The sequence below is a fragment of the Atractosteus spatula genome, chromosome 3 (genome assembly GCF_055471065.1).
Source record: "Atractosteus spatula isolate fAtrSpa1 chromosome 3, fAtrSpa1.hap1, whole genome shotgun sequence".
Classification (NCBI taxonomy): domain Eukaryota; kingdom Metazoa; phylum Chordata; class Actinopteri; order Semionotiformes; family Lepisosteidae; genus Atractosteus; species Atractosteus spatula.
Genome location: NC_142708.1, coordinates 1,875,569 through 1,899,290, shown reverse-complemented (window position 1 = coordinate 1,899,290; position 23,722 = coordinate 1,875,569). Strand labels below are relative to the sequence as shown.

Genomic DNA, 23,722 nt, shown 5'->3' with positions numbered 1-23,722 from the left:
GCTAGCCTGGTGCCCAGTCCCTCCACCCATCACGAAAACCAGCTATTCCTGGTACAGTAAGGACAGCCCCAGGGCACCTATACTCCAAGAGACACTACTCCCCGTAGGGCACAGACACACCAATTAGCCCAGCAGGCTGGTCTCTGGGACATGGGCAGAAACCACTGCTCCCAGAGCGAACCCACATGGACACTTGGATACTGAGTGAACACGCAAGCTCCACACAGAAGGTGCCCCAGTGCAGAATTAAATGACCATTCCACTGTGCCGCTCTGAGACTTAAACATATAATACAGGGAATCATCAAGTGAGTAACAGGAATAGGTGCCACTCAAGGCTTTGCCAGCAGCCATATCACCCTGCAACTCCCAGCCCACTGAAGCCCATCGGGCATGAGCCTGGCCAGTAGCTGGACGGGAGACCTCCTGGGAAAAACTAAGGCTGCTGCTGGAAGAGGTGTTAGTGGGGCCAGTAGGGGGCCTCACCCTGCGGTCTGTGTGGGTCCTAATGCCCCAGTATTGTGACGGGGACACTGCACTGTAAAAAGACGCCATCCTACAGGTAAGATGTAAAACCGAGGTCCTGACTCTCTGTGGTCATTAAAAATCCCAGGGCGTTTCTCGAAAAGAACTGGGGTGTAACCCCAGCATCCTGGCCAAATTTCCCATTGGCCCTTACAAATCATGGCCTCCTAATAATCCATCTCTGAACTGGCTTCATCACTCTGCTCTGCTCCCCACTGAGAGCTGGTGTGTGGGGAGTGGACTGGCGCATCATCCAGGTGGGGCTGCACAATGGTGGTGGTGGAGGGGATCCCCATTACCTGTAAAGCGCTTTGAGTGGAGTGTCCAGAAAAGCACTCTATAAGTGTAAACAATTATTATTATTATTATCATCATCATCTACACTGATCACCAGTTACCATCAGATAAACAGAAGCTGACGCCTGGTCAGCCTGAATGCAGCTATAATAAGTGTTGGGTAACAGGCTCCCTCAGACTTCCACCTCCACAGAGCTGCAGGCAGCTGGACCCCGCAGATGGGCTCTCATACACGTACCAGCCGATTAGACGACATGCACAATAAGGGCTGGATAAGGCCTGTTTCTGAAACTCGGGTCCACGTGTACTGAGCGGTGCACACTGCAGGGACACTCCTGTAGAGAAGCTCACCGCAGTCACAGGGCTCCTGCAGGCGGCTTGATTGGCACAGAGCGCGATGCACAGGCTGCAGAGCCGAGCTGCTCCAGCAGATATTGAACACGCTCTGGAGAGATCAGACCGAGAGTGCAAGACCCTCTTCCTTCAGTCTTTGCAGGAAACAATATAGGACTGAACACAAAAAGCACTTGAATCATTAAAAATATATATATATATAAGGAGGATTGAACATTTCTCCGCCTTAATTTGGATAACCTACTTTTCCCTGCTGGAATGTCTGCCACGTACTGTAGCCTCACAGAGTCTTGCTTTGCCAGACCACATAAAGACCAGGATCAAACAACGTCAGTGTTCCTCTTCGTGCTCTCGGCAGGGATGGAACTGCCGATACCTACGTCTTCTCTGGATTTTTTGGAAAGGAGCTTGCGTGTTGGAGACAGTGAAATTCTGTCACCATAGAAACTGCCTCCAATATTCAGTTCACTTTCATGAATCAATGGCTGCGCTCTGCGGTCCACACGCACACGAACACAGGAATGCTACAGACAAGAGAAGTCTGCACAGCCCACCTAGCCCAGCAGGTCCAGGGATCTCACCCAGCTGTTCCTTGAGAGGAGCCAGGGCACTGGCTTTAACAACATGGCTGCGTACACTGTTCCACACTCCTACCACCCTCTGGGTAAAGAGGATTTAAATCCTGTTCTGAGAGTTAAATGCTCTTTCACTCTGGATGGTGAAACCTGCTGAGGATCCTGCTGAGAAGGCTTGCTCACAGCACACGTGTGCCTCTTGCTCAAGGAGAAGCCCTTTATGGAGTGCATAGGCACAAAGACACAAACTCTTGTTTATACAGGCCTACAGGTGAGTGTATATAACACAGGCTTTGTTCATAAAATTCAAAAACGAGTCTAATGTGGGCAACAGTAGATGAGAGGAACACTAATTTAAGTGATCATTTGACTATGTGTGTGTTGAATAAATTTAGATTCAGGAATATAAAAACTACTGGATTATCATCATATTAACACATGAAGCTCTTCTTTGGATACATCCATTCTTTATATCAGTTTTGGTTAATTGACATATCCCCTCCCCTGCACTGACATCACTCACCAGCTGCTGGGTCTCGTTGTCCTGTTCCTGCAGACGGGCTGCCAACAGCTGGGTCATCTGCTGCCACAGCTGCAGCAGCTCCTGGCCGCCCACGCCCTCCTCCTGCTTCAGCTGCACCAGCTTGTGCCACAGCCTGGCCACCTGCACAGGGGCAGCAAGAGGGCAGAGTCACGCTCCCGCAGAGAGGGGGAGAGGGGCAGCACCGGCCATGGTGACGTCCACACTCAGGCACAGCCCCTGAACTGTTCTCAATGTGCCACTTGTTCCATCTAAGGGCTCTTTCCAGCTTAAACTGCCTTTCCATGGACTTGGCAGTATGTGTATCATTAGAGCAATCCGCAGCAGTGACTCACAGCTTTATGTCTAGATCTGAGCTCCTTGCTCCTACTGAGCCACAGATCGACGTGTATTAAAGGGAACTGAATCCCACCAAAGACTGGAGGTTGTAAACATTAACAACAACAGAAACTATTTTCTTTCAAACCCAGGAGAAACCAAAAGTCTTAAGTGCCACTTTTTTTAATAATGCTCTGTGGTGTTCCTTCCGTATGAATCATATCCAATATTTTGAAACCGGCCTCTAAAAATACGTTAAGAAATAAATTTGCCACCAACGAAAATAATTCTATCAGGCTTATTTTCCCCATCTCAAGTGCTGAAAGCTTACAAAATGACCCTGTACATCCAGGCACATGAGGACGTGTCCCCACACATCCTGGGTTTTGCTCATTCTGATGATCGTACTGTAGTTATCACAAAAAAACAGGCTCTTCGAGACTGTGTGCTAAAAGGAAACTTGAATTGTCTAAATGCCCCGGAGAAAAGGGCAAAGCACTGAGCAGTGGCTGTAAATATTAACCCCGCTCGGCGAGGGCATCTAGAAGTGTAACCCATGGCTGCAGAAAGAGGAGTCTCGCGCTGTGGGAAATATACAGTACTCAGGTACCGGCCACTCTGCCCTCATCCCCACACGAAGAGGAATCCGGAACCGAGCACCTGCCACGTGACCGAGCAAGGCAAGGCGCTGCCGCCCCCTCGCGGGGCTGCACTCTGTGAAGGAGAACACTGCTCTACACTCACCTCCAGGTGCTGCTTCTCCAGGCGGCAGATCTCCACCAGCTTCCTGCACACCTCGTACCACTTCTGTCTGTCCGAGCTGGAAACCCGACAGGGGAAACCCTTCAGTTCAAGCCCAGGCTTGCTGTCATATCTACCCCAGTACCGTGAAATGCTTACTTGTGGGTTTTCCTCACATGACAAATGACATAAGAGACGACATAACACCAACATAGAAAATGACATCACAAGTCTTGGAGACAGGAACAGTGGAGCAACCAGTAATTTAACCAGCATTTAGATATTGGATGTGTGCAAAATTCAGCACGCATACATAAAATAAACTTTTTTTTGTTTAAAATGAGAAATAAACACGTCAGTAGCTAGATTTTACAACACACCAGGTGAAATCTGGTCTAAAGTTGGTGTAACGCATCAGATGAACATAAGGCCTACAAAAGGTTATAGATGAGAGGAGGCCGTGCTGCCCATCCAGCCTGTGCAGTAGTTAGGGGTTAATTGATCCCAGGATCTCAGGCAGCTGTCTCTGTAAAGGCGGCAGATTATCAGTTTAAACCACCTGAAGTCCTGGGCAAAACCTTAAGCCCTGGAACTTATCTAGATCTTCTTCTTTGATCTGATTACAGAGCAGCAATATCTTTAATATTATAAATTATATACTGTATATAATATTATATACTATCACATAAACATAATGCTTTCTATAATGAAATCCCCCATGGAATGAAGGGTTTTAACTCGCACCAATAATGAATGACTTCCCAGGAAGAAGAAAATGTTTAATTCGCCTGAGACTTCAGACATTCTTCTTCTATAAACTGGGGGTATTAAATAAAACAAACAGCTTATCAGCTGATTCAGAGCAAGTTTTTCAGTTGCAGAGTCTTCTACCTCCTCTCGGAGGAGAAAGCGCAGGACCAGAGGCTGAGCGCACCCACATTCGCTTGGTTGCCGTGTCAAAAGAAACATCACTTTAATCAGAGCAAAGAAGGACACGAGACTGGAACACATACTTGTGTCACAGCACGCTGACCTTACCTTTCATAGTGGGCGAGGAGCTTCTGATAGACCTTTGGTAGTTCAGCTTTGAAATCAGTTTGGTTACTTTTCTCATAGAGGCTTGCCAAACCCTAGTCAAATAAAACAAAACACGCACATTTCAGACAAAACAAAAAAGAATGAAAAAAATGCATCCAGATCTAGTTGTCAGTGGGATTAAACAGTTAACCTGTCGGATACGTCACACTTCCTTAAACGTTCTGAAAACCCCTCCAGTAGCACTTTTTCGTTAAAAAACTTTGCTAGAATTTCTTTTTTAAAAATATTTGGCAGCATAGTATTACAGCAAGTCCTTAGAAAGTTTGTAGATTAGTGAGAAACTTTATGTGCCACACACGGGCCAGGTTTAATTTTGAGAACATTTGTCAGAGTCTGCTCTCGCTGCTCCAGAGTCCCTGTTCCCCCTAGAGCTCCTTGTGCAATAAAGACCTGGAGGCTCCCCCACTGCCAGCCAGAGCCACAGAGACCACGACTGCACAGGAAAGACATCCGCCAGGCAGCAGTACAGTCAGGAACCAGACGTGTTGCACTCATTGCACACAAACCTCTGGGTCAGAAGCATGGAGAACTTCCTCACACTTCATTGACACACTGTACTAAACTGAGGTCCGGCAGGCATGACCATCTACCGCATTTCACTGCAGCGCCTCCGAAACAGGAATCCTCCTAAATCTCTCACCTCTTTCCTTCATCTTTACTGTACTGCACCTCCTTGCTGTCCAGGGTACCACACACGCCCTAGCAAAGTTCACTCCCCCAGGACGACAACAAGTCTGTTGTGCTGAAAACCGTTTAGCAAAAGTGAGTGCCAGGACGCTCGACAAACTACTTGCATTGTCTGTTGTACACTCAGTCATTAGTCCTTTGACCTTGGAAGAGATCTGGAACAAGGATCCTACAAGATCCTAGCTGGGAGCCTATGGAATCTTACAAAATCCAGCAACCTGGATAAAGGTGCCTCCTAAGCAAATAAGAGTTACTGCGTCTTGTGGGACCCTAGAAGAGAACTGGTGGGATCCTGTCAATATCTTGTAGATGTGCACGTTATTAAAGTCTGAGTCTTTTTTCAAAGCTGTTGACAGTCACCTATTTTTTTTTTAAACGTTTTGGTATCTCGTGTCCCCAGTTCAGAAAACCACCCCATAACACTCCAGTCATGAGCCTGGAGCCCCAGCCACTGGTGCCCACTACAACATCCTGGAAGATCCTAGGGTAACTTACTGAACATTACAGGGTCCTGAGCAGAACACAACATCGACACTTGTGCAATGAGACCCTTCTCAGGAAACCCTAGTGTACAAGCTCTCATGAAAGAGATCATCTGGAATACAACAGAACCAACAGCAACCATTTCAATCACCACAGCAACCTGTTTGTCTCCGGGTGACAATCCATGTCATTTAAGTTGCCGGCTGGTGAGCACTTTTGTTATTATAACGCACTTTTTCCCTCAATTTGCAACACTGTTATGTCCAGTCATACTTATTACTGAAACTCTGCTGGACCCATGTTTAAAAATAATACAGCTTTTCCCTGCCAGGTCTGACACAGGAGCCTCTCTCCTCGCAGACTGGAGCCATGTGGCGGCTCAGCAAAATCCTCACTCAGCCCATTAGCGTGCGTGCGTGTGTTCATATGCAGTGACCACGATAAACAGCTGCACAAGCTCTACTCTCTCAGATGGAGAAGGCTTCTTTGACTGCAGTGGAAAAGCTCCCTTCCCCAAGACAAGCGCAGTGCCGGAGTCCAAGCGGACAATATCCAGACACCACCATTGTGAATCACAGGAGACCGGCTGGGGCCGCCGCAGGACTGCAACCTCACCCGCTGCACTGCAATAACAACAATAAACCTAGGCTGCAGGCCGCCCGGATAATACCAACCACTCAAAATTAAAACACACAAATTAACAGCCGTGTTCAAAACGATGTGGTTGACATTCTTCACCAGGATGGTTTAGGATTCTCATCTTGCCATTTCGTTTACAGCCCTGACCATTCGAATTTCAGCTGGGGTCCTGAGGTCACATAAAGCACAGCTTCCGGGGACCCCAGACCCCCTCAGGACAGCAGCGGGACGAGCTGCGGCTCAGATCAGAGCAGCTATAAAACACGCGACGTCGAGCCCCACAGCCTGACGGCATTCCTGATCCCGAGAACAACAGCAGAACCTTCATTCCCCTTTCAACAACCAGAGATCGCCGAGCACGCTCAACTCCTGCTTCAGACAAAAACAGCAGGTCTTCCAAGGATGGGGCTTATAAATAAAATAAACAATCCTTACAGTTATGAAGCACTTTTCTGGACATTCCACTGAAAGCGCTTTACAGGCAATGAGGACTCTCCTCAGGGCTTAGTCTCTAATGCATCCTTTCCTTCTCAAATCTGACCACTCACCCCTAAAAACAAGTGCTCTCCATTTCAGGATCTTCCCTAGCCTCCTCCCTCACTCCTTTAACGGAGTACTTCAGCAGGATGGCTTGCAGAGAGCTGCTTTAGTCACAATTCACGTCAAAACCATATGCAAATATCTACTGTATATTCATTTCCAAATAGCAGTTTTGCTTTAGTTTACCTTCAGCCAGGTACTTTCATTGAAAATGCGTTCTGCAAAGTTAAGGTCTTCAGCTCTTCTCCGAGATGAACAATAGACCTAGAACCTGCCAAACATCCTTTTCACAAAATATTAAAAGATTTATTTTATTTCCGCACCACAAGAGATGCACTGAAAAAATAAACCAAAGGAAGATCTTCTCAGTACAAAAGGCTGCTCACAGCTCCCCACACCTACTGACTGAAAGATAATCTCGCTAATTTACATTTGACCTCCGTGAACAGGTCATGCTCAGATATTCATTAAACACTCCATAAACAAGACCGGTTAAGAGTGAAATCTCCTCGCTCAGCTATGAGGCCAGTCCCAGCAAGCCACAGACACAGCAGCGCAGCCTGAGCTCAGACGCACCAATGTACAGAACACTCCCCACCCCATGAGACTCGTGTTCACGTTTGTCACAGATGTACAGCCTGAGAGAAGGAATGAGCTCTGGCTCGGTCCAGGAGCAGGTTTCTGGACACAGACATTGCTGGCTGGGGCCGCGCTGGGGGGAGCGACATCTCCACCATGGCACTGTGACAACCTGACACGACAATCCGACACGACGCAACCAAGATTTTGGATAACTTGCTAAACACTCTTCTCCTCCTCCCTCACTGTGAGATTTGCCTGCACGGCCATCCTTTTTGCTTATGAAAAGAGATCCTCAAAGTTTAGCAGTAACGTGTAAGAGCCTGCGTCACCAGCTACTGAAGTCTGCATCGGGCTTTAGAAACTCCTTCCCGCAGGACCAGACAGGAGGAAGAGCACAGCAGAGCTAAACCTAGTGCACATACTCACAGGAAGGACCTCCCCAGGACAGGCAAGCCAAGGTAATGCAAGCTGCAGGGGGCCACGTCACTGCGGGCACTGTGGGATAGCCGGCATATGGCCCCAGCCATCAATCCCAGAGTGCCCCACTCCCTCCACCCACCTGCCAGGCCAGCAGCTGCTCGGGCTCCAGCTCCGCCGCCTTCCTGTAGGCCGTCTGCGCCTGCTCGGGCTGCTCCAGCTCGGCCGCTGCCACCCCGATGAACACCCAGGCGTTGTAGTTGTTCTTCTCCAGCTTCAGGACAGCCTGCAGCGACAGCGGCGGTCAGAGACGGGCTGGAGCTCGGCCTCCCAGCCCTGGGGCTCAGGAGACGCCAACGCTGAGCACTGCACTGAAACCGCTGGACACCGCGCACAAGCCTCAACACTTCGACACCAATAACTTAACTGGGGCTGAAAGCCGTTCAAATAGTCAAATCAAGCAGATTCGTGTTTAACACAAGGATCTGAAGAGGTCACGGAGAGCTAGTATAGACTCTAGGAAAGAACAGGCTTCAGGCTCTGAGCCGCCAAGCCTGGCGGTAAACCTGATAAAAACACATCCTTGAGAACCAGAGTTTTAGCCAATGGTTATAGCCGAGCTGAGAAACTAAATTCACTAAAGACTCAGCACATGGCAGCACACTGAGGTCTTCCATGAAGCCCTGCAACGCAACAACACAACTGGTGCACAAGGAGAAGAGCGAACTGTGCAGCTGTAGTGTATTCCTCCGAGAACAGGGATGCTGCTGCAAGACACTAAAACACAAAATCCCATTCCATGCACGCTGGATCGTCTTCTTTAGTAAAGAAAAAACACAACCAGGTTGCCAACAACAGAAATCCAAGCATCACAAGGAACAGCAGAGACAAGAGACACTCACCTTGCAGTGTCTCAAGGCCTCTTTGTATTCTTTATTTTTTATGGCTTCTCTGGCGCTTTTCAAGGCCGATTTCACCTCCTTGTTAGACATGGTTTCTGCAAAACATCAGACAATCAACAGACAGTGGCAGGCACAGTTCCACACCTCTGACAAAGCCTTGGAAAACGATCCAGGATCCCACTGCGCACGTCCCTGGTAACACACCGGCAGTCTTCTGTCAAGCAATGATCTTCCCAGCCCTGTCAAGTGCTCAGACAGTTGGAGTTATGCTCTGCTCCACAAAAGAAACGCAATACTTAGGCTGGTATCTCCATTTAAAAATGTTAAGGTCCAATAGATCCAGTCTTGAACTTCTTATATAGAGATACCAAACAAAATCACAGCAAATGTAAGCACGTGCATACGTCACACTGTCAAAATGAAATAGTACAAGGCTACTATGGGGTATAACCTCCTCGAGAATGAACACAACCCCAGGCAGTACTGACGCACAGACCCGATCAGCCTCTGGACAGACTGCTGTGGGATGTTCCACCACACTTCCTGTCCAGCCGCAGACAGCTGGAGAAAGCTGGCCAGTCCAAACTGTCCCCCCGTCCGTGGCATTGGCACGGTCAAGACAAAGGTCAAAGCCCAGCAAGCCTTCAACACTGGCATCATGCCATTATAACCCAAACACGTGCGGTCTTCGTCCTGCTGAGACAGTGACACCTCTGAATGGGCTTGCAGGAAAACTTGTAGAAAACCTGCTCAGGAACTTACTGCCGAGCAGTAGGACTGCCCTCAATTCTCCTTGTCTTCACAGTACATATAACTAACCTCATTTGACAGATAACGCACAAAATTGTACTTTGTTATTATTTGTTAAAAAAGGAATTCAGTATCTTTGTGTGAAAAAGTAAGTGCTGATCTGTCCCTCACACAGCCCCCCTCTTCCTTACAGAACCGCCCTGTCTCAGTGACGCTTGAGGGCCTTCACTCTCTTCAGGCCATGCCACAGAATCTCTGTGGGTTTTTTAGTAAATAAGGACTTTTTAATTATTTTGTACACAATATATTAATTAGGATTAAGTCTTTTTGTATAGACTCTTAATAAGATCACTTTATTGGCCATATACAATTTCTTGTATTAGGAGTTTGTTTTCTCACAGACCCCAGCTTGCTCTCCATGAGACACACAGACAGGGAGAAAAGCCGGGGGTCAGAGTGCAGGGTCAGTCATTTATACAGCACCCTGGAGCAGCTGGGGTTAAGGGTCTTGCCCAGGGGCCCAGTGGAGTATGATTCCTCTGCCGGCTGCAGGATTTGAACCGGCAACCTTCCAGCCAAAGGCGCAGATCCTGAGCCACAGAGCCACAGCACCGCCCTGGTTTTTGCAATGGATTAATATTTTGCTGAGGCCTGTTTTCTTCTGCATCCTTTCTGTTTCTGCCTCTCAAACTTGATTAAGTCTCAGCTAAAAACGTGCGTTTTTCATTTCAGGAACATGTTGACTCCTCCTGCTGCTCTTCACTGATTGTATCCCAGCAAGACAGCTGGCAAAAGCACTGCTGTAGCCACAATTCACAACATACTGTGTGCTTGAGCAAGAGCACAGGTCTGTGTCCATTAACTTCCAAAACTGGAACAAAACTCTTCCCTTCCAACCGAGTGATTTCATCTAAAATGTAATTCTGCAAAGTTAGTCTTCAGGTCTTCTCCAAGTTTAAGAACAGAGTTAAACTTGTAAACCATCTTCTTTACATGAGATTTACTGCAAGGGTAAACCCAACGTAGACCAGCTCAGTGAGCACAAGATGGCTCCCTTTCTCCCCTCAGGTACAGTGAGATAGCTCATTTACAACAATAATTGGAGAGACTACTCTCAGAATAAAACAAATCACTTTGCCTCTGTGAACAGGTCATGTTTAAACATTCGTAGCTGAAACACACACACAATACTGCTGAAGACTGAAAACAATCAACAAACCTACAGTATCTTCTTCCTATTGAAATTATAAATAACATCATAACATTGCTTATAGAATATCTGCACCCCCTTACAAAATGTTCACTTTTTGTTGCTTTATAGCCTGTGATGAAGGTTTATTTTTCTTTTCTCTGCACATCCTACCCCAGAACTACACAGTGAAAAAGATATTCTAGTAATTTTTAGAAAATTAAATGTAAAAACCGAAGCAGCATGGCTGGATAAGCGTCCAAATCTCTTGCAACATACAGTCCTAAATTAGCTCAGCTGTAACCTACTGCCTCCAAGATATCACACCACGTTAAGTGGCCTCCACCGGTGTTTAACTGTACTGATCAACATGATTCTCAGACAAACAGAGCAGTTCCTGTGGGTCGTCTCTGTTGGGCAGTGCATTTCAAAATGAAGTTGTAGAAAGTGACAGATCAGGTGATGGGCATTAAAAATGTGAAGCTCTCTTGGGGCACAGTTAAGACGATCACTAAGTGGAAGGCATATAGCATCACATAAAACCTGCCTAGGCAGACTGGATGACCAAGCAAGAAGAAGTCTGATCAGAGAGGCTGCCAAGAGGCTAATGGCCATGTTAAGGGAGCTACGGGCTTTTATGGACAAAACTGATCAAAGTGTGTATACAACAACAACATCCCAAGCACTCCACACATCTGCCCAGTATAGCTGGAGGGCAAGAAGGAAGACATCACTTAAAAATATCAGCAACCAAGCATTGATGTGATACTGCAAGTGTGTGATTTGGCAAAACTAACATGCGAGGCTTTTAAATTTAGGCAAAAAAATTCCATTCGGCACAAACCCAGCACTGCACACCATCCAGAGAAGACCATGCCAACAGGGGGGCATAGTGGTGGTGCCACCATGTTACTGGGGTGCAGAAGAGTCCTTGAGGAAAACCTGCTGCCCTGTGCAAGAGAGCTGAACCTGGGACAGAAGTTCAGCTTTCAGCACGATTACGACCTGAAGCACAGAGACAGAGCTACAGTGGAGGGGGCAAGGAACAAAACGTGTCCCCGAGGAAGTGCAGAAGACTTTCACAGTAAGCAATTTTATACATAGATCTGATCGATGAACACAATTTACAGATGTAAAACTACTACAAAACAACTTTCAAAATACCTTCAAATACTCATCTTAAAGTACTTCACACATACAATGTGCAAAATGTGCATTATATATACTGTACATATTACAGTCATAAACTGGGGTACAAAGCTGTAGAGACAGTGTTCAGAGCTATTCTGCAAGCCTTTGACACAGACCTGTAAATTGTGCTTTGCAATGGAAAATGCTTCTGAGGGATTTGACCAAAGGGAATCACGGTCTGAACAATCTGGAAAATGCATCAGGATTACAGAAAGATGGATTTAATTTTTTCACAGCCTTGTGTTAAGGGTATGTTTCCCCAACAGAAAAGGAACCAACCTATTCACAACCAGAACAAGCGAGGCTACTATTTTATTTCAAATGTTGTCTAGACAGATTTACGACACTCCCTTCTCCTGACAAGGGACGGGAATAAGCTCCGTCTGGAGTTTATTTTGCTTGTTTGGTGTCCAGTTACCTTCTGGCTTTTTTAATTACAGGAATCAATTATGTTTATTTCATTTCCTTTAAACCTAATACATCAGTAATTATAATTCAGCAGATAATTATTCGGAAATATCCTGGTCCAATCAAAGACTGTCAGACAATGCATTGTTTCAAGTCAATTTGATCTGCTACTACACAAAACCTAGACTGACCCTGTTATCTTCCTGTGCATTTGCATTAATAACCTGTCAGAAGTTAGAAAACTGACTCCCACAATGAGTCTGCAGAAGAGCCACCAGATGCATTCTGGGCTTTAAGGAATCTCCTACACTGACAGGCTGAGAGAACTGAATCTCTTTAGCCTGAAACAGAGAAGACAAGGAGACCCGATTCTAGTGTTCAAAATCCTCAAAGTTACTGAGAAAGTTAACGCAGCTGACTTCTTCAGAAGGAGTAGTGAAACATGAACCAGAAAACAAATGAAAAAACTACATGGTATATAACTGAGACGAGGACGTTCTCCTTTACGCAAAGCATTGTAGGAGCGGGGAACAAGCTGCCCAGTCATGTTGTTGAAGTAGGCACCCTGGTTTCTTTCAAGAAACAGCTGGATGAGATCCTGGGATCAATTCACTACCAACTACTTCTGGGGCTACACCTGGCAAATGGCCTCCTCTCCTTCTTAAGTTCTTAAATTACACAGCCCTCAGCAGAGCGATGATTCTTTTTAATTATCATTGTATTCAGAGGCTCTTCACTGCAGAGCTGCTGAGCACTCCAGCAAACGCCCACTGCTCACCAAATGTCAACAGCCAGGATCCATCAGGAAGCTGGTGAATGGCTCCCTGTGCACAAAACGTTTGCACGACTGTATTTCAGCAACATGCTCACCCACGGCCGGGGTCAAGCATAGCAGTCCTGCTCTGCCAGCTCTTATGAGCATGACAAACTGTAATCAATTGAATTAGTTTAACAAAAATACTTTGGTGCTATGCAAATGAAAAAGAATTAGAGTCCTCAAACAGTAGCCTGATCGGGTCAGACCTCAGCAGCTAAGCAATACTGGGCCTGGTTACTACAAGGACAAGAGACCTCCAAGGGAATGCAGGCTGGTGTGAACCTGTAGGAGGCGCTCTTCACTCTAGACCAGAATTTTCCTAACCAAGTGTTTCCTCACCAGAATACTTTCCCTAACCCGCTACAGTGAATGTTAACACTCAATACACTGTACTGTAGGAGGTCGGATCCTTCACATCTTTAATTCATTAGGTGCAGTAATTTCTCACTCCTCCCCTTGATCTGCTGGTGCAGAATGGCCTCTGTGTGTCTCCCAGGTGGGGCTGCTGGTGCAGAATGATCCCTGTGTGTCTCCCAGGTGGGGCTGCTGGTGCAGAACGGCCACTGTGTGTCTCCCAGGTGGGGCTGCTGGTGCAGAACGGCCACTGTGTGTCTCCCAGGTGGGGCTGCTGGTGCAGAACGGCCGCTGTGTGTCTCCCAGGTGGGGCTGCTGGTGCAGAATGATCCCTGTGTGTCTCCCAGGTGGGGCTGCTGGTGCAGAATGATCCCTGTGTGTCTCCCAGGTGGGGCTGCTGGTGCAGAATGATCCCTGTGTGTCTCCCAGGTGGGGCTGCTGGTGCAGAATGATCCCTGTGTGTCTCCCAGGTGGGGCTGCTGGTGCAGAATGATCCCTGTGTGTCTCCCAGGTGGGGCTGCTGGTGCAGAACGGCCACTGTGTGTCTCCCAGGTGGGGCTGCTGGTGCAGAATGATCCCTGTGTGTCTCCCAGGTGGGGCTGCTGGTGCAGAATGATCCCTGTGTGTCTCCCAGGTGGGGCTGCTGGTGCAGAATGGCCGCTGTGTGTCTCCCAGGTGGGGCTACTGGTGCAGAATGGCCACTGTGTGTCTCCCAGGTGGGGCTGCTGGTGCAGAATGATCCCTGTGTGTCTCCCAGGTGGGGCTGCTGGTGCAGAATGATCCCTGTGTGTCTCCCAGGTGGGGCTACTGGTGCAGAATGGCCACTGTGTGTCTCCCAGGTGGGGCTGCTGGTGCAGAATGGCCTCTGTGTGTCTCCCAGGTGGGGCTGCTGGTGCAGAATGATCCCTGTGTGTCTCCCAGGTGGGGCTGCTGGTGCAGAATGGCCTCTGTGTGTCTCCCAGGTGGGGCTGCTGGTGCAGAATGGCCTCTGTGTGTCTCCCAGGTGGGGCTGCTGGTGCAGAATGGCCTCTGTGTGTCTCCCAGGTGGGGCTGCTGGTGCAGAACGGCCCCTGTGTGTCTCCCAGGTGGGGCTGCTGGTGCAGAACGGCCACTGTGTGTCTCCCAGGTGGGGCTGCTGGTGCAGAACGGCCACTGTGTGTCTCCCAGGTGGGGCTGCATGTCAATGATGGGTTAAGTGGGTTCCTTCCTGTATGTGAAGCAGCTTGGGACCTTTCAAGATGGAAAACTATCAAGGCTGAATTAAATCTGGTCCTTGAACGCTGTGGAAAGTTTTGGTTTTAAGTGTACTGCGTGGCCAGACTCATACAGTAGCTGCAGCTAGAAAACGTTGTACAACGAAGTAGCACATACGTTTCTGATTTGAATTTATAGGTGTATATCAAATTCAAAATTATCTGTCTATAAACGCAACGTTAAATACACTAAATATGAATACTACCACCGAGAAAACGAGTGTGTGCAACGCTAGGGACAGCGAAAAACTGGGAAAACTTCCGTAGCCCACAGAGAGCTAACAACAAGCCCCGCGCTATCACGGTCAGACCTAGAACCGGCATTTGTAAGAAATGACCATTTGAAATTATTATATACATACCGCTTCCCTTGGCTACAAGCATTCACCACCCGCCAGCTAAGCCTGCTAAACGTAATTTCGTTGACACTCATGGTCAGTCACACAGCGGCACTGACTGAAAAGTGAACCATGTCCACTAACAACTTGCTGCACCTGTTTTGGACAAAGAGTGCCGTTATCTGGGCAGTAACACAGACATGGGGACCCCGGAGGTAGGGTGCTTCAATTCATCTGAACGGAGGCGTGAAAGGGGTTGCAAATCTCAACTCATCGCGAAACCAGTCACCCCAAGTGCAATTAGAGCAGAGCTGCATGACGCGACACAACTTGCCACGACTACTGGGCTACACTCAGCCCACGACAGCAGGAATCCCTTCTGTGGAGCTGGACGACATGCAGCACAGACCCCCTCCCTGCCCCCTGTGCAAACAATCCTGAATCTTCGGCGATCCAGCTCTCGCTTTACCTGGATGTTGCTGCTGCTGCTTCTGCCCAAGTTTAGTGCTGCCGGCAGCTCCGTCCCATCCGGGTTCTGCGCGCAGCCGCGCACCCCTGTCATGTGACCGGGGACATCCGAGGGCGCAGAGGGGGCGGCCAGCTGTTTTTACAACCCAGCGGATACACAGTTTCTCTGGTTGGACTGGGGACAGGAGGGGGTTACATTTGTATCGGGCTGGGTACCGTTTGCTTAGTCGCACCTGCCTGATGCCCGGTTAGACCTCCCAGGATAAAATCAATCAACAAACATCTGAGTAAAATTTTTATTTTCCCCCCCAAAAAAACTTCCTTACATCTACTACAAGTAATGACGTAATCGCGAAGTCTTCGTACAGTATCAGCACGCAGAGCGATCGCTTTAATGTTAAAGCATTTTTCCCCCCAGTTCGCTCCACTGTTTTCGTCTGCGAGCTGTATTAACTCATGCAACCTGAAAAGACCTAAGCGTTCGTGTTTTTGTTCTTAAATTCACGTTTATCGACAAGTTGAGTCTCTCAGCCTAATGGGAAGTCGTTTAAGGAAGATAACGAGCTGAGAACGACTCGTTTTTCTTTAGAGGGCTTTGCACTTCTCTCGGGAAATCATGTCCAGGACGTTTGCAGCTCTCCTGCTGACCCAGGCGGCTGTCTTCCTGGGGAGCTCGGAAAGTCGCGCTGTGACGGGCTCCGCTCCGAGGAACGGTACAACAGCCCTCCGGCCCAACATCGTGCTGGTGATGGTCGACTCCTTCGTAAGTATGACCGTCACTCCCCCCTCCCGGGGTCCTCGGAGGTGGTCTCGCCGCGTTCAGACGCCAAGCTCACGGGCTCGGTGGTCGGTGTGCATCAAGCCTCAGAGTGAGACCCCGGGAAGGCGGGCGGTCCGGCGCGGTGCAACACGACCCAGACGACACAGGCGGGGAGCTGCAAGACGCTGCGTCTACAACCCAAATCAGGAGGCACGTCTTTACACCAAACGGTTGTGGGAGCGTGGAACAAGCAGCCCGGCCGTGTCGTTAAAGACGAGCCTGAGACCAGTTAGTTACCAATGGGCTCGGTGGTCTCCTCTTGTTCGCGGCTGTTCTTGTGCTCTCAGTCCCACATTACTGATTTGTTACTAAAACAGTTTGTGTAATGTTTGTAAATGCCCAATGCACCATTTATTCATGAAACATGAAAGGCACGTATGAGGCTACTTCATATTGACAAAAGCCAACAAGTGCTTGTAGCCAATGTTCCCTCTAATTTTCAACGGCCTGTGTGCTCAAGAATTTCAAGTTGTGCAAGTTTTTTCCCCAGTGACAAGAACTTGTGCGCACTAAATTGAGTGTACGTAAAACTGTAAACCTGAAATTATTTTTTGTTAATGTAGTCATCCTCATAGAAGCATAGAGATTCAAAAGACTGGGACAGCGACTCAACGAGCCCACTCGTAGAGACTGAGTGTCGAGCAGCAGCAGGGAGGTACGAGACTACGAGAGCACAGATAGCGATGATCGAGCAGCAGTAATAACGCACACAGCCAAGTCGGGCCTCTCGCAGCCAGTCTCGTGTAGTCAATTTAGCATTTTTCAATTGATGACCGCGTTTGTTTTATTATTATCATTTTTTTAATTTAAATTTTTGTGCGCAGTTCAATTTCCTATGCGCGCTGATTTCATAACCTGTGTTCCCAAGAGGCAACATTACTCATAACCCATCTTTATATGTTTGATTTCTTACATTTAATTGCACATTTGGGGTGGTATGTAGTTAATGTATAACGGCTGTCCCTGGTGCGAGTGTGTGTGTGTGTCTGCCTTGCTCCTCGGTGTGAGTGTGTGTGTGTGTCTGCCTTGCTCCCCGGTGTGAGTGTGTGTGCCTGCCTTGCTCCCCAGTGCCAGTGTGTGTGTGTGTTTGTGTCTGCCTTGCTCCCCGGTGTGAGTGTGTGTGTTTGTGTGTTTCTGCCTTGCTCCCCAGTGTGTGAGTGTGTGTGTCTGCCTTGCTCGCCGGTGTGAGTGTGAGTGTGAGTGTGAGTGTGTGTGTGTCTGCCTTGCTCCCCGATGTGAGTGTGTGTGTGTGTCTGCCTTGCTCCCCAGTGAGAGTGTGTGTGTGTGTGTCTGCCATGCTCCCCAGTGAGAGTGTGTGTGTGTGTGTGTGTGTGTGTGTGTGTCTGCCATGCTCCCCAGTGAGAGTGTGTGTGTGTCTGTCTGCCTTGCTCCCCAGTGAGAGTGTGTGTGTGTGTGTGTGTGTGTGTCTGTCTGTCTGCCATGCTCCCCAGTGTGAGTGAGTGTGTGTGTGTGTGTCTGCCTTGCTCCCCAGTGTGAGTGTGTGTGTGTGTCTGCCTTGCTCCCCAGTGTGAGTGTGTGTGTGTGTCTGCCTTGCTCCCCGGTGCGAGTGTGTGTGTGTGTGTCTGCCTTGCTCCCCAGTGCGAGTGTGTGTGTGTGTCTGCCTTGCTCCTCAGTGTGTGTGTGTGTGTGTGTGTGTGTGTGTGTGTGTCTGCCTTGCTCCCCAGTGCGAGTGTGTGTGTGTGTCTGCCTTGCTCCTCAGTGTGTGTGTGTGTGTGTGTGTGTGTGTGTCTGCCTTGCTCCCCGGTGTGTGAGTGTGAGTGTGTGAGTGTGAATGTGTGTGTCTGCCTTGCTCCCCAGTGTGAGTGTGTGTGTGTGTCTGCCTTGCTCCCCTGTGCGAGTGTGTGTGTGAGTGTGTGTGTCTGCCTTGCTCCCCGGTGTGTGAGTGTGTGTGTGTCTGCCTTGCTCCCCTGTGCGAGTGTGTGTGTGAGTGTGTGTGTCTGCCTTGCTCCCCGGTGTGTGAGTGTGTGTGTGTCTGCCTTGCTCCCCGGTGCGAGTGTGTGTGTGTCTGCCTTGCTCCCCGGTGCGAGTGTGTGTGTGTCTGCCTTGCTCCCCGGTGCGAGTGTGTGTGTGTGTGTGTGTGTGTGTGTGTGTGTGTGTGTCTGCCTTGCTCCCCGGTGTGTGAGTGTGTGTGAGTGTGTCTGCCTTGCTCGCCGGTGTGAGTGAGTGTGTGTGTCTGCCTTGCTCCCCAGTGAGAGTGTGTGTGTGTGCGTGTGTCTGCCATGCTCCCCAGTGAGAGTGTGTGTGTGTGTGTGTCTGCCTTGCTCCCCAGTGCGAGTGTGTGTCTGCCTTGCTCCCCAGTGTGAGTGTGTGTGTGTCTGCCTTGCTCCCCAGTGTGAGTGTGTGTGTCTGCCTTGCTCCCCGGTGTGAGTGTGTGTGTGTGTGTCTGCCTTGCTCCCCGGTGTGAGTGTGTGTGTGTGTGTGTGTGTGTGTGTGTCTGCCTTGCTCCCCGGTGTGAGTGTGTGTGTGTCTGCCTTGCTCCCCGGTGTGAGTGTGTGTGTCTGCCTTGCTCCCCGGTGTGCGAGTGTGTGTGTGTCTGCCATGCTCCCCGGTGTGAGTGTGTGTGTGTGTGTGTGTGTGTGTGTGTGTGTGTGTCTGCCATGCTCTGAGATACAGTAGGCTCCTGCTCTCCTGCGACCCTGAGTTGGGTGACGTGTTAGAAGATGGAGGGGTGGATCATTTCAATATAACAAGTACATGAGTACATGCTTGTAGGTGTTTCCTGTCATGAACTATTATCAGTTTAATGAAGTCACTGGGTACATGGTTTTAAATCTGCTGCATGCTGCATTTCTTTACCAGTTGCTTGTAACAGCATGAAGTCATGTTGTAGATGTTGCAGTGCTGGAGTTTCAAAACACAAAGCTGTCCAATTGCTCTCAATGACCAGTATTGCGACAGTGTTCAATGAAGGGAGAGTCAGAGGACTAATCTTGCCAGCTCAGTAATTGTTATAATATTATTAAAAACGCTTCAATGATGGAAATTGTTTCCTAGAAATAAATGCCCATCCTGCAGGACATGCACAGAAGATCTGCAGGGGTCTGGCTTGGTGTGAGTTCAGATCCACTCTGGATCGTGTCGGTAGATCTTAATCTGACAGTTTAAAGTTTCACGTGTGTTATTCCTTCCCCAGCAGATCCTGGTAACATTAACATGTAGGAGTGGCATGTAACCCGGTTCTGAATTAGGGGAGACTCTGCTCTCTTTCAGGATGGCAGGCTGACCTTCGAGCCGGGGAATAAGACCGTGTTGCTTCCCTACATAAGCTACATGAGGGAGCAGGGGGCTGTCTTTCTCAACTCTTACACCAACTCCCCCATCTGCTGCCCATCCCGAGCAGGTAAGCCTGCCATGAACAGCAAGTCACTGGCAGCATTTTCTTACTGCTTGATACTATTCGGGGGAAAAAACAAATCAGTTTGAAATTTTGAAAACGTTTTACCCACCATTGACGCAGACGACACGGTTCTGCACCCCCACAGCAAAGTGTGTTTTTGCGCTAAATTACCTGGAGAAATGCGTCTTTGTGTTCTTGAAAACCACAAAAGCCTTTGAAGAGCTGTGGTGGGTTTCTCCCCAGCCATGTGGAGCGGCCGATTCGTCCATTTGACAGAGTCGTGGAATAACTACAAATGCCTTGAGGAGAATTACACGACGTGGATGGACCTTCTCCAGAAGCAAGGATACTACACGAAGAAGCTGGGGAAGCTGGACTACAGGTCTGGAGGGCACACAGTCAGGTAGGGGGAACTGCAGTAAACACTGGCTCTGTGCCCAGTTAAAGAGTCTCGAACAAGAAGTTAGTATCTTACACTCGAGTGAGCTCATAGGTGGATTCTCTGCAGCGTTGCTCTTGCAACGTGAGGCATTACAAAGCTTCTGCTTTCAGCGGGCAGTCGATTTTGTTTACTTTGCTTTTTGCTTGTCTTGATTCTCTGCTTGGGTTAATTAATTAATTAATTGCTTACACTTATATAGCTTATTTCTGGACTTGCCACTCAAAGCGCTTTACAGGTAATGGGGACTCCCCTCCACCACCACCAATGTGCAGCCCCACCTGGATGATCCGACGGCAGCCATAGTGCGCCAGAACGCTCACCACACATCAGCTATCAGTGGGGAGGAGAGCAGAGTAATGAAGCCAGTTCATAGATGGGGATTAGTAGGAAGCCATGATTGGTAAGGGCCAATGGGAAATTTGGCCAGGACACCAGGGTAACACCCCTACTCTTTTCGAGAAATGCCCTGGGATTTTTAATGACCACAGAGAGTCAGGACCTCGGTTTTACGTCTCATCCGAAGGACGGCGCTTGTTTACAGTATAGTGTCCCCATCACTATACTGGGGCATTAGGACCAACATGGACCGCAGGGTGAGCGCCCCCTGCTGGCCCCACTAACACCTCTTCCAGCAGCAACCTTAGTTTTTCCCAGGAGGTCTCCCGTCCAGGTACTGACCAGGCTCACACCTGCTGAGCTTCAGTGGGTTGCCAGTTATGAGTTGCAGGGTGATATGGCTGCTGGCAACAACTTTTAACCCTAGAACTTTTAACCCTACTGTCAAGGGGACTGGACTGAAGATTAGTGGTCAGTGTCCGGATCCCCTCTGTGTTTAGGGAGCAGAAAGGATCTGTCTTGCGTTTCTTGTACTTCTGCCTGAGTGAGGGTCAGTGTGCTACCCCACAGCCGCCCTTCTGGCTGAAGGTAAAGACTCCTGCAGCTCTCCCGCAGTGGATAAGCCGCTGTGCTCTTTTCTTCGCGCTGTGTCCAAACCCAGCAATCGCGTCGAGGCCTGGACGCGAGACGTGGACTTCCTGCTGCGGCAGGAGGGCCGGCCAGTGACCAACCTGACCGGAGACGCGTCCACGGTGAGGGTGATGACGGAGGACTGGAACACGACAGACAGCGCCTCCCGGTGGATCCGTCGGAGCGCCGCGGCCCTCGCCCAGCCCTTCGCCCTGTACGTGGGCCTGAACCTGCCCCACCCCTACCTCACAGCCTCGCTGGGCAGCACGGCGGGCGGGTCCACCTTCCAGACCTCGGAGTTCTGGCTCAAGAAGGCAAGGGGCTGAGCAGTGTGATGTTATCGTCTAGTGTGGTATAAGAGAGAGGAAGAGTCTTTATTATTATCCCCGAGGGGCTGTTAGTTTTACAGCAGCAGACCACATAAAGAAAACACACACACAGACACGAGCGAGAGGATCCGCTGTTGAGCGGGGATATGGCCTCAGGTTCAAAGGAGAACATGAACCTGTTTGTTTTTAAGGTGGGAAACGTGCATCTGTGTTCAGAGGGGAGTAGTTGTGATTCGTTCAGCAAAGGGTGCGAGGAGTCCTCTAGGATGGACCGTGCTTCACCCACAACTCGTGGGTGCTGGATGTGGGGTGGACCTGCAGGATCAGCACCAGTGACTTTCTTACTCCTCGGAGTCTCATTCCCAAACCAGCAGATCAGGGCAAAAGATAAAGCACATTCAATACAAGATTGATAAAACCCCTAAATACTTATAGGTATCAACCACTTCTACTGATTTCCACTGAAAAGGCATTGCATTTGACTTAGACTTGACTGATGTAACAAGTTTTGCTATCGACCACAAATTGCTTTTTTATCTAGGTTTAGATAGTCTATACAGGTATATGTATTTATTGTGTATTATATAGTTCAGGTGGTAGCTGCGTCATCATGCGTAGGCTGCAAAGGAACAAGTAACAGGTTTATTCCATGCTGAAAAGAGAAGAGAGAAAACACAACGTTTCGGCTGTGGAGCCTTCTTCGGGTGTCACCCTTCTTCACCTGAAGAAGTCTCCACGGCCAAAATGTTCAGGATGGACAGGGGTAATATGGCATTATGGAAGGAAAAGTAACATTTCTTTGTGAAAAAAACTTTATCATGGTTGGCTGCTGTGAGCCACCTTGTCATTTGGCCAGAGAGCCAACACGCAGCGGGCACCACGCTCTGCTGCAGATGAGCGCTGTAATTCACTGAAATGGTAAGGTGACCTCTTTGATTGCAGCTGTGCGTGGTGCAAATGACTCGTGTGTACTGTGTAAACACAGTTAGTCTTTTCCTTTAAGCTGAAAAACGCAGTGCTTTCCTTGAAAAAGTGAATATGCACTTGTGAGCCGTGCCGGTAATTAGTGCTTCTGATTCCATTAATCGCAGGTGTCTCATCACCTCGTCACCGTGCCCACATGGCTGCCTTTCTCTCGGATGCATCAGGTGGACTTTTACTCCACCTACACCAAGAACTGCTCCGGCAAGTTCACGGAGCAGGAGCTGAGAGACATCCGGACCTTCTACTACGCCATGTGCGCAGAGGCGGACGCCATGCTGGGTGAGTCTGTCAAAGAGGCGCCTTTTTCATGCAGATGAAAATTCATTTATCATTACTCTTATCATCACGTTTATCATTACCAGCCTCTAGAACCTGGATTCCCTGAGTCTCCCTGCTAGCTGAGCCTCCCAGCCTAAGTGTGTGACGTTTTCTTTAAACCTTCAGCATGCGTGTGAAGCATGAGTAAAGTATTCCTGAATGTAAATATGCAGGTTTTCTCATTTTTTGCTATGCAATAGAAGCATCGTCATCATAGTCATTGTTCTCACTTCCTTTCAGGTTTGGAGTTTAGTGTATTTATACAAAAATAATAAATATTAAGATTATAGTTGGGTTTGTTGCCTACAGTGTAATTTCACACACCAAAAAAAAGCTCTGGTGCATAAATTGCAGATGGTGTTGTTTTTTCAGCATCTATTCTAATCTTTTTGGACATTTCGGTTGTCGTACAGAACGCAGGACAGACACAGATCATGTGCCAGCACTTCTAATAGCTCCTCAGCCAGGGATACATTCAAAATAGCCAATCACAGTGCTGTCCAAGGGTCCACATAAAAGCTTCCAGAGCAAGGCTTCTACAGCTAAGGTTTTTTCAAAAAGAAAAGTAGAACAGTTTTTTTCATAAATGGTTTCATTTATGTGTTGATCGATTTGCTGGAACCGCACTTTCCAAAGCTGTGACGTTTCCTTCTCAGCTGACAGCTCTGCAAGGGCCAGTCAGCGTCTTTGGGCATGCACGCTCGTCTGTGGAGTGACAGGGATGTCCTCTGGACATGAGGGACCGAGGCACACAGACCCTCCGGCCTGTGAAAGGGCCGCAGCCCAGTGTAAACCGCAGGAATTTGGAATCGGTGGTCTGTGATTTTTAGTCTTTTTTGTTTTTTACAACAGCAAGTGGGTGCACACTGCTAAAGTCTATAGAGTCTATTTCTGTAGAACAGTCAGCAAAGTCACAGAAGTGATTTAACATTATGAGGCCCCTTTTGTGGGCTATGGTTCACTTTATGAACACATAAACCTGTGTCGTCCTTGAGAGGCTTGAGCCTTCCCGCCCTGAGGAGTGTCCCTGCCTGTTGCT

The 23,722-nt window shown here is 48.7% G+C and overlaps 2 protein-coding genes across 2 annotated transcripts in view; one reads left to right on the top strand and one right to left on the bottom strand.

Moving 5' to 3' along the window:
* The window catches only part of skic3 (SKI3 subunit of superkiller complex), a 58,168-nt gene extending 42,637 nt beyond the window's left edge, over positions 1 to 15,531 (bottom strand). The window contains exons 1-6 of the mRNA XM_088911096.1: positions 15,468 to 15,531; positions 8,699 to 8,793; positions 7,939 to 8,082; positions 4,389 to 4,480; positions 3,354 to 3,429; positions 2,274 to 2,414 (exon numbers count right to left, since the gene is read on the bottom strand). Of these exons, the coding sequence (XP_088767222.1) occupies positions 2,274 to 2,414; positions 3,354 to 3,429; positions 4,389 to 4,480; positions 7,939 to 8,082; positions 8,699 to 8,788 (543 nt within the window). The 5' untranslated portion in view covers positions 8,789 to 8,793; positions 15,468 to 15,531. The remainder of the gene's footprint in view (positions 1 to 2,273; positions 2,415 to 3,353; positions 3,430 to 4,388; positions 4,481 to 7,938; positions 8,083 to 8,698; positions 8,794 to 15,467) is intronic.
* A 119-nt stretch (positions 15,532 to 15,650) lies between these two features.
* Positions 15,651 to 23,722, top strand: part of arsk (arylsulfatase family, member K) — a 28,512-nt gene continuing 20,440 nt past the window's right edge. Inside the window, exons 1-5 of the mRNA XM_088910361.1 lie at positions 15,651 to 16,229; positions 19,518 to 19,647; positions 19,888 to 20,047; positions 21,084 to 21,366; positions 22,473 to 22,644. Coding sequence (XP_088766487.1) covers positions 16,083 to 16,229; positions 19,518 to 19,647; positions 19,888 to 20,047; positions 21,084 to 21,366; positions 22,473 to 22,644 — 892 coding nt within the window. The 5' untranslated portion in view covers positions 15,651 to 16,082. The remainder of the gene's footprint in view (positions 16,230 to 19,517; positions 19,648 to 19,887; positions 20,048 to 21,083; positions 21,367 to 22,472; positions 22,645 to 23,722) is intronic.